The 13,681-nt window shown below is 44.1% G+C and overlaps 1 protein-coding gene across 1 annotated transcript in view; it reads left to right on the top strand.

Annotated features, from left to right (window-relative positions):
- The first annotated feature begins 3,729 nt into the window (after positions 1–3,729).
- The window catches only part of Dnajc3 (DnaJ heat shock protein family (Hsp40) member C3), a 38,295-nt gene continuing 28,343 nt past the window's right edge, over positions 3,730–13,681 (top strand). The window contains exon 1 of the mRNA XM_034497784.1: positions 3,730–3,994. Within this exon, the coding sequence (XP_034353675.1) occupies positions 3,913–3,994 (82 nt within the window). The 5' untranslated portion in view covers positions 3,730–3,912. The remainder of the gene's footprint in view (positions 3,995–13,681) is intronic.

The following is a 13,681-nucleotide window of genomic DNA, read 5'->3' as shown; positions in this document are numbered from 1 at the left end:
ACAAAGTTCTTGCTTACTTCGGTGAGGAATAGAGGGCACACTGAGTTGTGATTGTGTTTCAATATTAATTAGACATGTGATCTCTTGCGACACTGGACAGAGGCAGTGAGGGGCAACTTCCTCTTGGCTGCTGCTTCTGCCTCCTCCTCTTCCTCCTCCACTTCTTTTTCCTCCTCCCCTTTCTCCACCTCTTCCTCCTCTTCCTCCTCCCGTTCTTTCTCCCCCTGGTCCTCAGCATACTGAATTGCATTCACTAGGTTCCATCTATTGATTGTGTCTCAAGCCCAGTACTTTGACCTTACCACGGGCTTAGCAGGATGTGACGCCGCCCCCGTCAGTGGACCTTTCTTTCTACCTGTTGCCGCCAGGTTACATCACCATGGTTTAAGTTGATTATACTGTGACCCACTAACTCCAAAACATACCAAGACTTTTCTCCATTCCAAAGCCGTTCACTTCCTATTTCCTCTGTCTGGCTCCTAGAGGGACTTTACCTACGTCAATCTAAAGTCACGTGACTTTGCTGGGTTTTGAACATGAAATGTGGCCTAATACGTTGAGCACCTGGTTCTCTGCTGGAGTACCATTTTGGGAGGTTGTAGAGCCTCTGGCATATAGGGCCTAGCTGGCTAATGTAGGTTTTCAGGGCCTTGAAAGTAACAGCCCAGCCTTGCTTCTGGTCCCATCTCTGCTTCCTAATTCCACAAGATGACCGTGGACAGTAATCCATTAGCTTCCATTAGCTTTCATGACCGCAGCTGCCAAGCTCCCCCTGCTTGATGCACTGATATCCTCTACAACTGTGAGCAAATCAAGCCTTTCTTCCATGTCAGGTCGCAGCCACCAGAGAAGCAGGAGACATTACTTTTTGTAAAACCTTTTCTCGAGGGATATTTTGTATATTGTAGTTCTTATGCAATAGGATTGTTAGGTGGTTGCTCAGTGAATGTTCAGAGGCTCTCAGCACTGAAGGTCCTTGCTATTCAGTCTACAACACAAATATATTGTTTAAAAAGCAATAGGAAACTTAGGAAACTTTTCAGTTCTTCTTTTCAAGGCCAGAATCACAAGCCACATCTAGGGATCATACACAGTTGTTTTTACTTTTTCGTTCTTTCTTCTTCAAGATACTTCAATGTTTTGTTGGTTCCTTTGGCCAGAAGAGCCTCATTTGAGTGGGGTCTCCACCTGAGGACAGTGGAGACTACCTTTGCACTTTACCTTGCGAGCTATGTGTCTGGTGTATCTCAAACAAACACATTTCAACAAAACCCTGAAGCTTCTTTATTCTGCTCCTGGTAAAGAGAACCATCTGTTGGACACTACAGTTTACAGAAACTTTTACCTGCTTCATAAAAACTCACACTGTTGAGGATCTGGGGTCATACCTCGTCTACAGATGAGGACAATTCATATAACAGCCCTGATTCCTTGAATCTAAATAGTGTGCTTTCTACCACCACCTTCCCAAGGCTCACAAGGGACCCATTTCTTACCATGGACCATTTCCTTTACATTCTATTTTTTTTTTTTTTTGAACAGAACAAGACCTTTCTTTTTTCATCCTTTATGGTGTTATCTTCAGGAAATCACAAATATGTTAGGTCTCAAATTTGGGACAAATGACTGAGGTCCTATTTAACATAGCAAAATTCCCTGAACATGCCTCAGTTTCTATGTGTTACAGGGATGGCAAGCAAATCCCAGCTCTTTGCCTAGAACTCTCCAGCTTAGGGGCTGGGCTTCCTCCAGAGGCTCTTCCCTGTATAACCCAGCCATTTTGGTTAGCCACTTTTTTTTTTTTTTTTTTTTTTACCTTTTGCCCTCTTGGCTGCTGCACCTGGTTCCCTTCCCCCTCTTCTCACACAGCTCAGGATCATGTCCACTCACCCAGATGTCTCTGTCTCTATCTCTGCTCTCTCTCCCTTTTACCGACAATAAACTTTCTCCTCCACCATACCTAGGAGCAGGCAAGTCACATATTTTTTTCATTCGAAAGTCATCATAATGTGTAAGTCCTTGTAAGCATGAAGTAACACTAAGGTGTTGGGCCTAACACGAGGTCTAATCTCCATTCCACCTTCACCCTTCAGTCATGTACACAGGTGGAGGGCAAGAACAGGCCCTAGAGAGATTTACATACTAATGAGGTACCTGAAGGCCAGAGGTGGAGCCGATTAAACATTCCTCCCCAGCCCCTCCCCCCTTCTCCCCTCCCTTTTTAACTCAGGTCGATCCTGGGTTTATGGGGATATGCATCCAGATCCATCCACGATCCGCCATGTGAATAAACCAGTTTTGGAAACCCAAGGGCTTCCTCGTGTGTTGGGGCTGCGCCGCTATGAGGAACCGTGAGGAGCCAGGGAGAGGCTTTTAGTTAATGAGCAGCCCGGCCCAACTTCCAGCTGGAGGAACCCAGAGCGTTCCCAGCCGAGGACCCACAGCATGGGGGGAGGAACCGTGGGATCCCCAGCCCCTTTTCCCAACACTAAGGTATCAAAAGCAAACCCACATTATTTAACTATGTGTAAAACGTTGCTGCTGTTTGGTGCCTGTTGAAACAGAGCAGCTATGGCCAAACCTCCCTGATTAATTTAACGTCAATCTTGTTCAAGTTCTTATCTCTTTGAATGACATAGGCACAGTAAAGAAACCCAAATAGTCACTCCGTGGGGATATAAAAGAAAAGTTTATTCCAAACTGCTAAGGCCATTGCTTGGGGAAGTGGAGAACTAATACTTAAGACTGAGCGAGAAATGGGCAAGGGCTCTGTTATGTAGGGTGAGAGCATTTCAAGAACACACCAATAGATAATTACCAACAGATAATTGGCTTAGGGCAGGAAAGAGCTCCGGAAACCACTAAGCCAACCTATACCAAAAAAAAAAAAAAAAAAAAAAAAAAGGTGATTCTGAAAGTTTCTTTGGAGAGACTATGACAGAACTGCGGATGTTAAGAGATCCCTCGAGACTTGGTAGAATGGCTCTTGCATCTCTGACTCACTAGGAGACCTCAAACAGTGTCAGGTCCCCCAAGAAATTCCTTTCCTCCTAGGCAAAAGCCAGCATCCCCTAGGGGGCCTGAGGATCCTACTTGCTGAGAGGCGTCATTCTCCTGTCTCTGGGAAAAGGGACCTGTGGCTCTTCCATTAACTTATGACTGTGGTGTTCTATTACCTAGTCAAGGTCCCATATAACGCAGGAGATAAATCCCCACTACCACCCCAGCCCGCGCAGCGCTTCTCTCTGTTTTCCCGAGAGACAGCTTTCACAGTTTGGAACAAACTTTTTCCTTTTTCACCCACGGAGTGGCTATTTAGGTTTCTTCGCCATTTCATTCAAGAAGTCACGTCCAGACGTCTCGGACGTCCCTGGAGACTTCCCGAGACTCTCTGGCCTTGCCAGCCCAGGCGGCGGCGCCTCACACCCCAACGCTACCCGAGGGAACCTGGGCTCGCTCCAGGAACCCGGCGCCCCTGCCAACCCAGCCCGCGCATGCGGACTCGGCGGCCGCAGCCCGGCCTCCCCAGCCTCTTCCTCCCCGGCGCTCGGCGGCGGTTTGGAACCCGCTGACAGCTCCACGACCAGCGGACGCAGCCTCGTCTTGTGCTTCCACGTTACCCTATCAGAAGCGGGGCGGGGCGTCAGCCTTCACAGCCAATCAGCGCCAACCACGACCCAGGCGAGCTGGGCCGCCCTGTGGCCAGGAGGAAGCCGATTGGATGACGGCGGCGCCCGGGCGTGGTGTCCGCGGGCCCCGCCCACCGCTGTTTTCCGCCGCCGGGCGCCAGCCGCGGCCGAGGCCCGATCGCTGACCGACTGAGCGGACGGCGGGCGCTTCGCTGCGGGCTGTTGGCCGCGCGGGCTGCTGGGCCACGCACCTTCCTGCTCTTCGGCTCAGGCGCCCTTGGACATGGTGGCTCCCGGCTCGGTGGGCAGCCGGCTGGGCGCGGTGTTCCCGTTCCTACTGGTCCTGGTGGACCTGCAGTACGAAGGTGAGTCCCGCCCTGTTCCCGGGGCGGGCTTCGGGTCCTAGTCCCAGCCGGGAGCGGCGCTCCGGGGCTCGAGGCCGGGTCCGAGCCCGGTTCCGGTTCCGTGTGCTGCGAGGAGGGACTGGCGGGCCGCGAGGCCGGGACGGCGGCCTGGGCCAGCGCAGCCGGGAGTCCAGCCCGGGGGACGCTGGATCGGGGGTGCCGGGAGGAGGCGATAACAGCGGCACGCACGGGACGGGTCTCGGTTCAGGAGTGGCCGGCGAGGGCCGTTCTTGAAGCCAGCCCCATCCCCTCACGACCCCGCGTCGGGCGTGCAACTTAGGCTGGTGCCTGGGAGAAGTCTCCCTGGGCTTGGAGCTCCCAGCGCCTAACTTGCTGGGCTGTCTGTGACTTTATAGTTCCCAGCAAGGCGTCCTTCAACTTTTTTCCCCCCCGCTGGTGCTACTTTTTCTAGTTATCGCAGAAAAGGTCTCCTTAAAAAAAAAATAGGGAGCGCTTAGGTTTCACCCTGGCCTCCAGACTGGAATGTTGGCTACTCCCAACAGAATAGCAAAAAATAAGAGGCCTGTCCTATCTTGGGTGTCAGAGCGGGGAGGAGTTAAACATTGAAGCCCCAAATGCCCATTGAACAACTTCCCAACTTGGTTACAGTGCTGTAGTACTGTCCTGTTGTACTCATTCCTGTAAGTCCGGGATAGTTGTCAAGGAAAGAGTAAACAATTGAATATTCCATTTGGAGGCATCGAAGAACTGAAATTGGGAATAGTTTATGATGAAACCTTCATAAAAGTGTATGTGGGTTTCTTTCTTTCTTATTCTTTTTTTTTTTCTAGTCATACGCTTAGGTTTTTACATCTCCATTAAAGGTATGATTTTTTTTTTTTGTTGGTTTTGACTTCCTGATCACCATACGTTCTTTGAACCCCAAGTCAGAATTTGTACTGTGACAATATCGAGACCAATAATTTGAGGTTGGAGTCAGCCTCAAAAGTGAAGGGATTGGAATTTGAAGGCCTGGACCACTTTAATATGGGTCATATGTTCTAATTTTCTTTCATTTTTCTAATTCTTTCCATCTGCATTGATCACGCCCAGTTATCATTAATCACTTATTTTGGATACTTAAGAGAAAGTTGTCTATGCTATGTTTTGTGTCAATTTAATTCATTTTCCAGATATAGAAGTGCTTATTTTTGTTTGCCTTGCCTTTTCCAGTAGCTTGTAGATCAAGCACGTTATTCGAGTTTTTGTTCTTTGTAGGATTAAGACTTTCAGCATTTCAGTGTTTTATTGTGGAATTTCTATAAGGAAACTCTGAGGTTTCCTGTCTGGAAAGCACTAATGGCACCTCTCAGGGGAAAGCCAGTGTTGTCTTTTCCAAGAGTATTACCTGTGCAAAGTGGCAGGTGATGGAGAAGAAAAGAGCATTTCTGTAAGCCATCTCTTATTCCACAGAGATATGCGAATGTCTCTGTTGTACACGTCTGGGAACTGTGGGGCTGGAGAAATGGTTAGTGTGCTCGTTGGTCTTGCAGAAGACTGGAGTTGCATTCTCAGTACTAGATCAGGCTACTGGGAGATAGCTGTAATTCCAGCTCCAGCTCTGTGCGCACACGGAGTAAATAAAATCTTTAAAATAGAATCTACCTCTGTATGAAGTGGGAACAGAACATTGTTGACAGCATCCATTTCAAGCATTTTAAAGTCGGGCAGCTGAGCAAAATCAGCATTTTAAGTTACCAATAGAAAGTGACAGGGAGGTGATTTCCTGGCAGGTTTGGGATAGTGGTTCTTCCCAGGTGTGCTGGCTCACACCTGTAATCTCCGCACTCAAGATGCCAAGGTAGGAGGAGGATTGTCATCAATTAAAGATCAGCCTGAGTTAATACCGGGAGTTGTTAGGCCAGTCTGCGCTAAGGTATGATACTTTGTCTAAAAACAAATGAACAAAAAACCAAAACCAAACAACCCTCCCACAAACAAAACAAAACAAAACAATAATCCCAAAATCCCAAAACATGCTTTTCTTCCCAAAACAATGGTTCTCCAGCTTAATTGTATATCAGAATCTCACATAGAATACTTTTAAGAGTTCTAGGCACACTTACAGGATTTCTGATTTAGTAGGTCTTGATGGAAAGTGAAATTTGCATTTCTAAAAGGATCTCAGATAACCACATTTTGCGGATCACCGGTGGAATAAATTACATGTAGGAATTGGATTAGGGGGATGCTATTCCTTAGACCCTAGAACTGGTGATGGGGTCATCAAGATATAAAGTAGCAAGTTACCAGCTTGCGTTTTCTGAAGTAGCTTAGTTCTCTCTGGGCTCATTAGCCTCGGTCTTGAGGAGTCATGCAGGTCAGGTCAGGGAGAGTTAGTGAGAGCAGGAGATGTGAGGCACAGCTTTGCTGTAGAAAGTGTGTCGGACTCCTGGCTGGTCTGACTAAAAACACCCCTTTACGCTAGGCTTCTGTGTTGTGCTCCAGAAGACGGACACGCACATCACTCACATCCAGGTCCCTTCCTCGGAGGCTGTGAGAGAAAGCTGGAGCAGGAGAGATGGCTCCATGTTTAGGAGGCTGCTGCTCTTGGAAAGGGTGTGTGTTCGGCTGCCAGAATCACAGTCAACTCCAACTCCAGGGAGTTGAGGTGCCGGGGTGCATACTCTCTCTCATACGACTGAGAGACACACGTAAAATTCAAACATAAAAAGAAATTTTAGCATTCTCACATTACAAATAAGGTTCTTACATGTATTGTTAATGGCTTGGTTAGTGACGAGTGTGAATACAGACTAAAAAACACTTTGTTGTCATAGTTTTGGTCTTGATATATATCACATTTCCTGTTCTCACATAACTCTCTCTTGTTTTCTCTCTCTAGCCTTAAGTGTAGTGTGGCACCACCTGACCTGCATGACTCCTCAAAACTAAGGTTGATGAACCCAGATATAACTAACCCCACCCCTCCCCCCAGGGGCTCACTGTGTAGCCCTGGCTGTTCTGGAACTTACTCTGTAGACCAGGCTGGCCTCTAACTCAGAGAGCCACTGGCCTCTGCCTCCCTCTGCTGGGATTAAAGTCGTGTACCACCATGGTAGGCTAGGATATAAGATATATATATATCTTATAAATATATATATTTAAATGTATTTTAACAACAAACTGACAGGAACAGCACAGAAGTCAGATAACATTAAAAACATGTACTTGCGTGTAGGATAACTCAGAAAAGTATAGTGAATGGATGGAATCTACTGTATGATAAAAATGCTACAAACACCATTTAGTTGTTGTCAATAAGAACTTTACTTATTATTTTTAAAAAACTCCAAATGCTGGCATTGTCCAGAAAATTTTAACAGGTTTATTTATAACTGTTATAAAGTTTAACTGTTGGAATGTGTTCACTGAAACATTTTGCTTGCATTAATGCTTTACATCTTGCATTTATATTAAAAATTCACACACAAATGAGCGTGGAGAAACTGCCAATACCTGATTCTTTCCACTGTGTTTCCACTCGCAATCATATACTTAGATACCTTTGACCCCATGGGAAATATCTAACATTCAGAACTACTGATAACAGGAAGAAGAGGAGAAAGGTGGTTTGAGAGTGAAATGTTTCCCATCATAGTAGGCTCTTAAGCATGTTCTCCACATATGCTGGTGGGCTAGCTGGATTTTTTGGCATAATGTTACACGTTTGGCATGGGTAGCACACAGGTTGGTAAGATAGGCTAGATAGGCCTCACTTGCCTCCTGCAAAGCACCAATAGCTGCACTCTGGAAGCGCAGATCTGTTTTGAAGTCCTGAGCAATTTCTCGTACCAGACGCTAAAAGGGGAGCTTGTGAATCTGAAGTTCAGTGGACTTCTGATAGCTCATGATTTCACAGAGTGCCCCAGTGCCAGGCCTGTAAGGATGAGGTTTCCTCACCACTCCAGTGGAGGGTGCGAGCGGCTTTTGTAGCCAGTTGTTTCCTGGATGCTTTACCACCGGTGGATTTGCTGGTAGTCTGCTTTGCACGAGCCGTGATATGGACACCTCCTTACTTACCCCTCTTTGGCTGGAGCTCGGCAGGCGAGACGTGGTGTTGATGTTAGAGAGCAGCAGAGGTGTGGTGAAGGCTGCAAACACCAGGAACCCAGTTTTTAATTCACTGAATTAATAAATATATGTTTAGACCATATATTTTGGCCATCATGGGAAAAGACTTGAAAATCTTTGCAAACAAAAGTTTGTGTAATATATTTTATTTTTGTTTTTTGAGACAGGGTTTCTCTGTGTAGCCATGGCTATCCTGGAACTCACTCTGTAGACCAGGCTGGCCTCAAACTCAGAAATCTGCCTGCCTCTGTCTCCCAAGTGCTGGGATTAAAGGTGTGCGCCACCACTGCCTGGCTGATGCATTTTATTTAAACCGATAAATTAACAGTACATTTTACCTTTTGTATGATTTCTTTGGTATTAGTTAAATATGAAGAGAAAACTTTAAATGCATGATTTTAATAGTTTATGTAATCAGATGGTCAACGTCCTAAATTTATTTTAAACTATTGAGCAAGGTAGATTATGAGGTTAGCAACAGTGTCAGTGGTTTAGTTTGTCTCATCAGCTAGTGTTTGCTGAGAGAATGGCTGGGTCTTCAGTGGCCTCCATTCTGTGGGACAGGCTTGTTCTAGGATGCGATGCTCAGGAGCAGGGAGGCTTTAGTTCCCATGCGAAGTTCATGGTGGTTAAGTTCAGTTTCTACTGTTAAGATCTTCTTTTAACTAATTGATTGGTGAGTGTGCGTGTGTTGTTTTGAGACAAGGTCTCACTCTTTAGCCCAGGCTAGTCTGGACGGACTCTGGAATTTGATATCTATATCAGAATAGGCTCAGACTTGTAGTGATACTCTCCCCTCTGCCTTCTGACTGTTGGCATTACAGGCTTGCCCACCACACCTGCTTTCTTTTTGTTAATGAACAATATAATTTTGCTTACATAGAAATTCCCAGACACCTGCCCTTCATAACTCAATCCTTTATTTTTTAACTTTAAATTTATTTGCTTTATGTATCTTTAGAAACTAGCTCTTAACATTGATAAATAAGATGCGCTAGTCACTTGGAGTTTAGGAATATAAAAAAGACTCATGTCAGCAAAGGTTAGGCCATACGGTGCTGTGGTGAGGTATACAAAATAAATGTGTAGGGAGCATAAGACAAGCGTTGAGGAAGCATCCTTATCTTTCATCCATTTTCTCCAAGCTTAGTGGGCTGTCATGGCAGCCACGTCATTACAAGTACACGCTTAGGTTTCTCCGCTCTTGTTTTCTCTGGCTTTCCTTACCCGGCAGATCCCCAAGTCCATCAAATTCAAGTTTGTTATATGTACCTAAGGGATAGACACAGACGGAGAAAACACCTATATTGTTAGTCTCATTCTAAGCAGAGTCTCAATTTCCAGTGCACATTCAGTGTTGCTCGTATTATATAGTTCTTCAGTATGTCTGTTCTTGAAAGAACAGTTACTTTAAAACCTTCCCTTAAATATCCAAGTCCAGTTTAAATCCCCTTCTCTTTCTTCCTCATCTTATTCTTTTCTTTCTATGGCCGGGATTTCACTGTGTTGCCTGGCTGTCCTGGAGCTCTGTAGACCAGGCTGCCTCTCTGCCTCCAAGTGCTCAGATTAAAGTCATTACAGTTGTGGGTCACCACCAACTGGCTTTGTTCATTCTTAACACAACCACTGAGTAGGGGGTGGGGGTGGGGCAGCGTTGGGCTGTGAGCTAGCACAGCTGTGGAGGCCAGATGAAAACGTTCAGGAGCTGGTCTCTTGCCATATGGGGTCCAAGGATCAAGTTCAAATCCACCAGGCTTGGTGGCAAAGTGCCTTTCCTCACAGAGCCAGCCTGTAGGCCTGCCTCCACTTAAGTCATTCTAAGATGGCGTCTTTGTTGAGGAGGAGAACATCAGAGGCCTTTTTCTGTTCTTTCCATAACATAATTCCTCCATCTTCATCTCTGCCCACATTCCTGCCCAGTCTGAGGATTTTTAGCTTGATCAGTAGTTTGGATTTTGAGAAGTCCTAGGTCATTAAACTTGGTCTTTAAAAATAAAAGTTGTTCAGGCTAATTGTGAACTTTCAGTTTCCCTGGCAGGCTTCAAACTCAGCATCCTGTCTTAGCTTGGCTTCTATTGTGTTGTAGACATGGGAAAAGGGCTTTCTTGTATCCATCCTCACACTAAAAAAATGGCCAAATGCTGTGGTTTCACATGGCAAAAGGTGTAAGGGCAAAGAGAACCAGCTTGTTCCTGCAGCGGTTTTGAAGGCACAGACTGATAACGTAATTACTTCTCAAATGCTGCTATACCAGCACAATATGCTAAGTATCCACAAATGAATTTTGGGGACATTCAGAGCAAGTTGTTTCTCTCCTTTGCTGTCACTTCTTCCCTCCAGTGGCTCACTCCCTCAGCACTGCAGCACACCCTTTGCATCTAGCTGGTCTCTAACCCTCATCATTTGTCCCTGAAGCTACTGAGTTGTGTTTTGGTTCTCTTGATAATACACTTTTATTTATTTATTTATTTTAAAGATTTTAGTTATTTTATGTGTATCGATGTTTTGCCTACATATATGTCTGTATAACACGTGTGTTTTTTGTTTTTTTTTTAATGCTACCATCATCAGTGAATAACACGATTGGTTTTTCTATCTTTTCTCCTACTCTTCCTGTTTACATTGTTGCCCCATGATTGACAGGTGTCTAGGAGAAACCTGCTCAGTCAGGTTTCCTGCTGATTCGGAAATTACATGATATTTGATTTCTTATCTCTTGGAAAATAGTATGTACACAGCGTGTAGCAATGGAATAAAAAATGTGGCTCAGAATAGAGTATAGATATTGCAAGACAGCCAACAATTAAGAAGAACCTTTTTTAGGCATTAGTGTCCTGATGAATCATTTGATCAGTTATGAGCAGTTGGACTTGGTAATTATATGTGTTGTAGACTTAATTTGAAGACATATTCAAGTAGAAAGGCAAATATTCATTTAATAATTTAATAAATATCGAGTGCCCACCCTACGTAATACACTGAACTGTGTTATGTACAGGAATAGTTTCTGCTCTCTGGCTTGCTTTTCAGTACTGCTGGGGTAAGGGTGGATCAGAGTTGTAAGAGACAGGTTAGCCTGTGAAAAGCAGTAGGTTGAGATAGTGGTCCTACAAAGCAGGTGTGCATTTGTGAGTATGGGAATACACAGTACGGTGGGAGTTAGGAGGACTCCTGTTCTTGCCAGGCAGGTGCAAAGGTTCACAGTGGAGGCAGCATTTGTGCAGAACCTGTATGGTTTTGTTTGCTTGTTTCTTTTTACCCTTTGGTGTTGAAGATAGAACCTAGTACCTTTTACACCTAAGCCAAGCTACATCCCTCGTTCAAGGACAGAAGACTCTTGATGAGAGAGGATTTTCTAGGTGGGTGGTTGGGAAAGGCTGTCCCATGGAACAGTGATGTGAAAGCAGTGAAGTACAGCCTATTCGCTTTGCTGTAAGAGCAGAAAGCATGTAGTGGAGGAAGGATGGATGATTACAAGCCTGGACCAGCATCAGGGGACGTGGGCCTGAAGTATGGTTTCTGCCTTTAAACTTGGAGGGTTTGTCGTGATTACCCAGTAATAGGAAAATATTGCAGAAGGTTTTAGAAGGGAGGTGTTTCAAAAGGCTTGTTCTGGATGCAGTATGAATGAAGGATTTGGAAGAAGGTAAGACAGGAGTTGGGGACCTCTGGAGAGTAAAAGGCTCTCCAGTTGTCCCAGCCTTTAGACTGCTGTGTGTTCTATTATAGAAATGGGACTGACGTATGCAAGAGGGATAATAATTTTCTCTGCATAGTTATAAAGTGGATCATGAGAATTTGCATAGAGATAGTATTAATTTATATAACCAAGTAGAAATTTGACTGAACAAAATTATAAATATAGATCAAAGGCTTACTCTGAAGGGATGGAGAAATGAGAAATGTCTCCCTCAGATGAGATTAGGTTTGTTCAGAGTGGTATGGTCATAAACCAAGTGCTTCTTTCAGTGGTAGAAAGCAAAAAAAAAAAAAAAAAAAAAAGAAGATTATCTTGATATTTAGGGGCACCGTGTAGTATAAAGTGACATAATGGTTCACATGAGAAGGATCATGCATTGTGTGGAAAATAAAGGTGGGCTTTGGAAATGGATTGTTTGGCAGTCATTGTCAATCTGTGGCCAGAACTGTCAACTTATTCAAGCCTCAGTTTTTTTTAGTAATAAAAATATGAAAGATATTTACATCCCAGAGTTGGGGAAATTAAATTAGCTAAACATACAGAAGTACCTAGTACATGCAGTTTTATTTAAACACACAGAAGTACCTAGTTACATGGTAGGTTTTTAATTCTTATGTTACTTGTTTCCCTCTTGGTCATTGTTATGGATGTATCAGGAAATCATTTTCCCATTTTGGGAGACAGGTTCTTAATGTATGGCTAAGATGTATGACATGTTCAAAGCTGGCTTTGAACTAACAGCAATCCCCTTGATTCAGCCTCTCAGGTGCTAGGATTATAAATGTTTACCACTATGCCTGGCTTCATTTTCCTAGTGGTTTATCTCATACTTTAACTTTGATTTCCTCATTTGAGAAATTGAGTACTTTGATTTGGTTGTGTCTCTGAGAGAATGTAACAGGGAAATGTTTGAAATCTTCATGCAAAGATTGCTGTAAACCATGACACAGGACACTGATCCCCAGGCCCAGCTTGTCCTGAGTGTTCACATCAGTGTTCTGGTTTGGAACCTAAGGCAGAAGTAGTCCTCGGTCAGTCAGTGCTTTCACCATGGTTTGACCCTGCGTCATTTTCTAGTCTAATCGACCACAGTTTTGTACACAACACTCACTTGCATTAATGATGTGTAATCATTTTGATTTTAGGTAGGAAGTATAAATGTTTATGGGTGCAATTTATATTAGAAATTACTTTTAAAAGATAAAAATCTAGAGGTAAGGACTAGGCTAGTGGATAGTTTAGTGGTGCAGTTTCCGAGTGTGCATAAGGTTTGAGTGTGATCCTTAGGACTATACAAAAGACAAATTATATTGCCAACATGTCCTGTTGGTAATATGATATAATATAACATAATATAGTATGATAATCCTATTATACTTTCAAACTATAGTTCAACAATGTTTTATGACTTTTAAACAGTTAATCTATTTGTAGTGGTATCTGTTTGAGTATGGTTGTACATGTGCCATGGTGCCCTCTGATGGTCAGAGAACAACTTGTGGGAGTCAAACTTATGTCACCACAGTTGGCAGCAAGTGCCTTTCAAGTAAGCCATCTCATCAAATATTTATACCTAGTAATAATTTTAAACACAACATATTCCTTAGTTTACTTTGTTAATTTAAACAATCAAAATAGTATATTAATATACTTTTGCTGGAAAAAAGTGATCAGTACAGCAAGATGCATTGTCTTTTGAAAGCGTAATGAAATCCATCATGGATCTGACATGCTGTCTTTAGCTCACATCACCACAGTGCTCTGTTCATAGCTGACTCCAGTCAGGCTCGCTCTCACAGTGCAGTCCAAGGCATCTTTTAAAGTACAGGGTAGACTTCAGTGTCCCATAAAGCCCATTCACAGGGCTTCCTTCA

This window comes from Arvicanthis niloticus, chromosome 3 (genome assembly GCF_011762505.2).
Source record: "Arvicanthis niloticus isolate mArvNil1 chromosome 3, mArvNil1.pat.X, whole genome shotgun sequence".
NCBI classification, from domain to species: domain Eukaryota; kingdom Metazoa; phylum Chordata; class Mammalia; order Rodentia; family Muridae; genus Arvicanthis; species Arvicanthis niloticus.
This window is presented reverse-complemented; position numbering and strand designations above follow the sequence as displayed.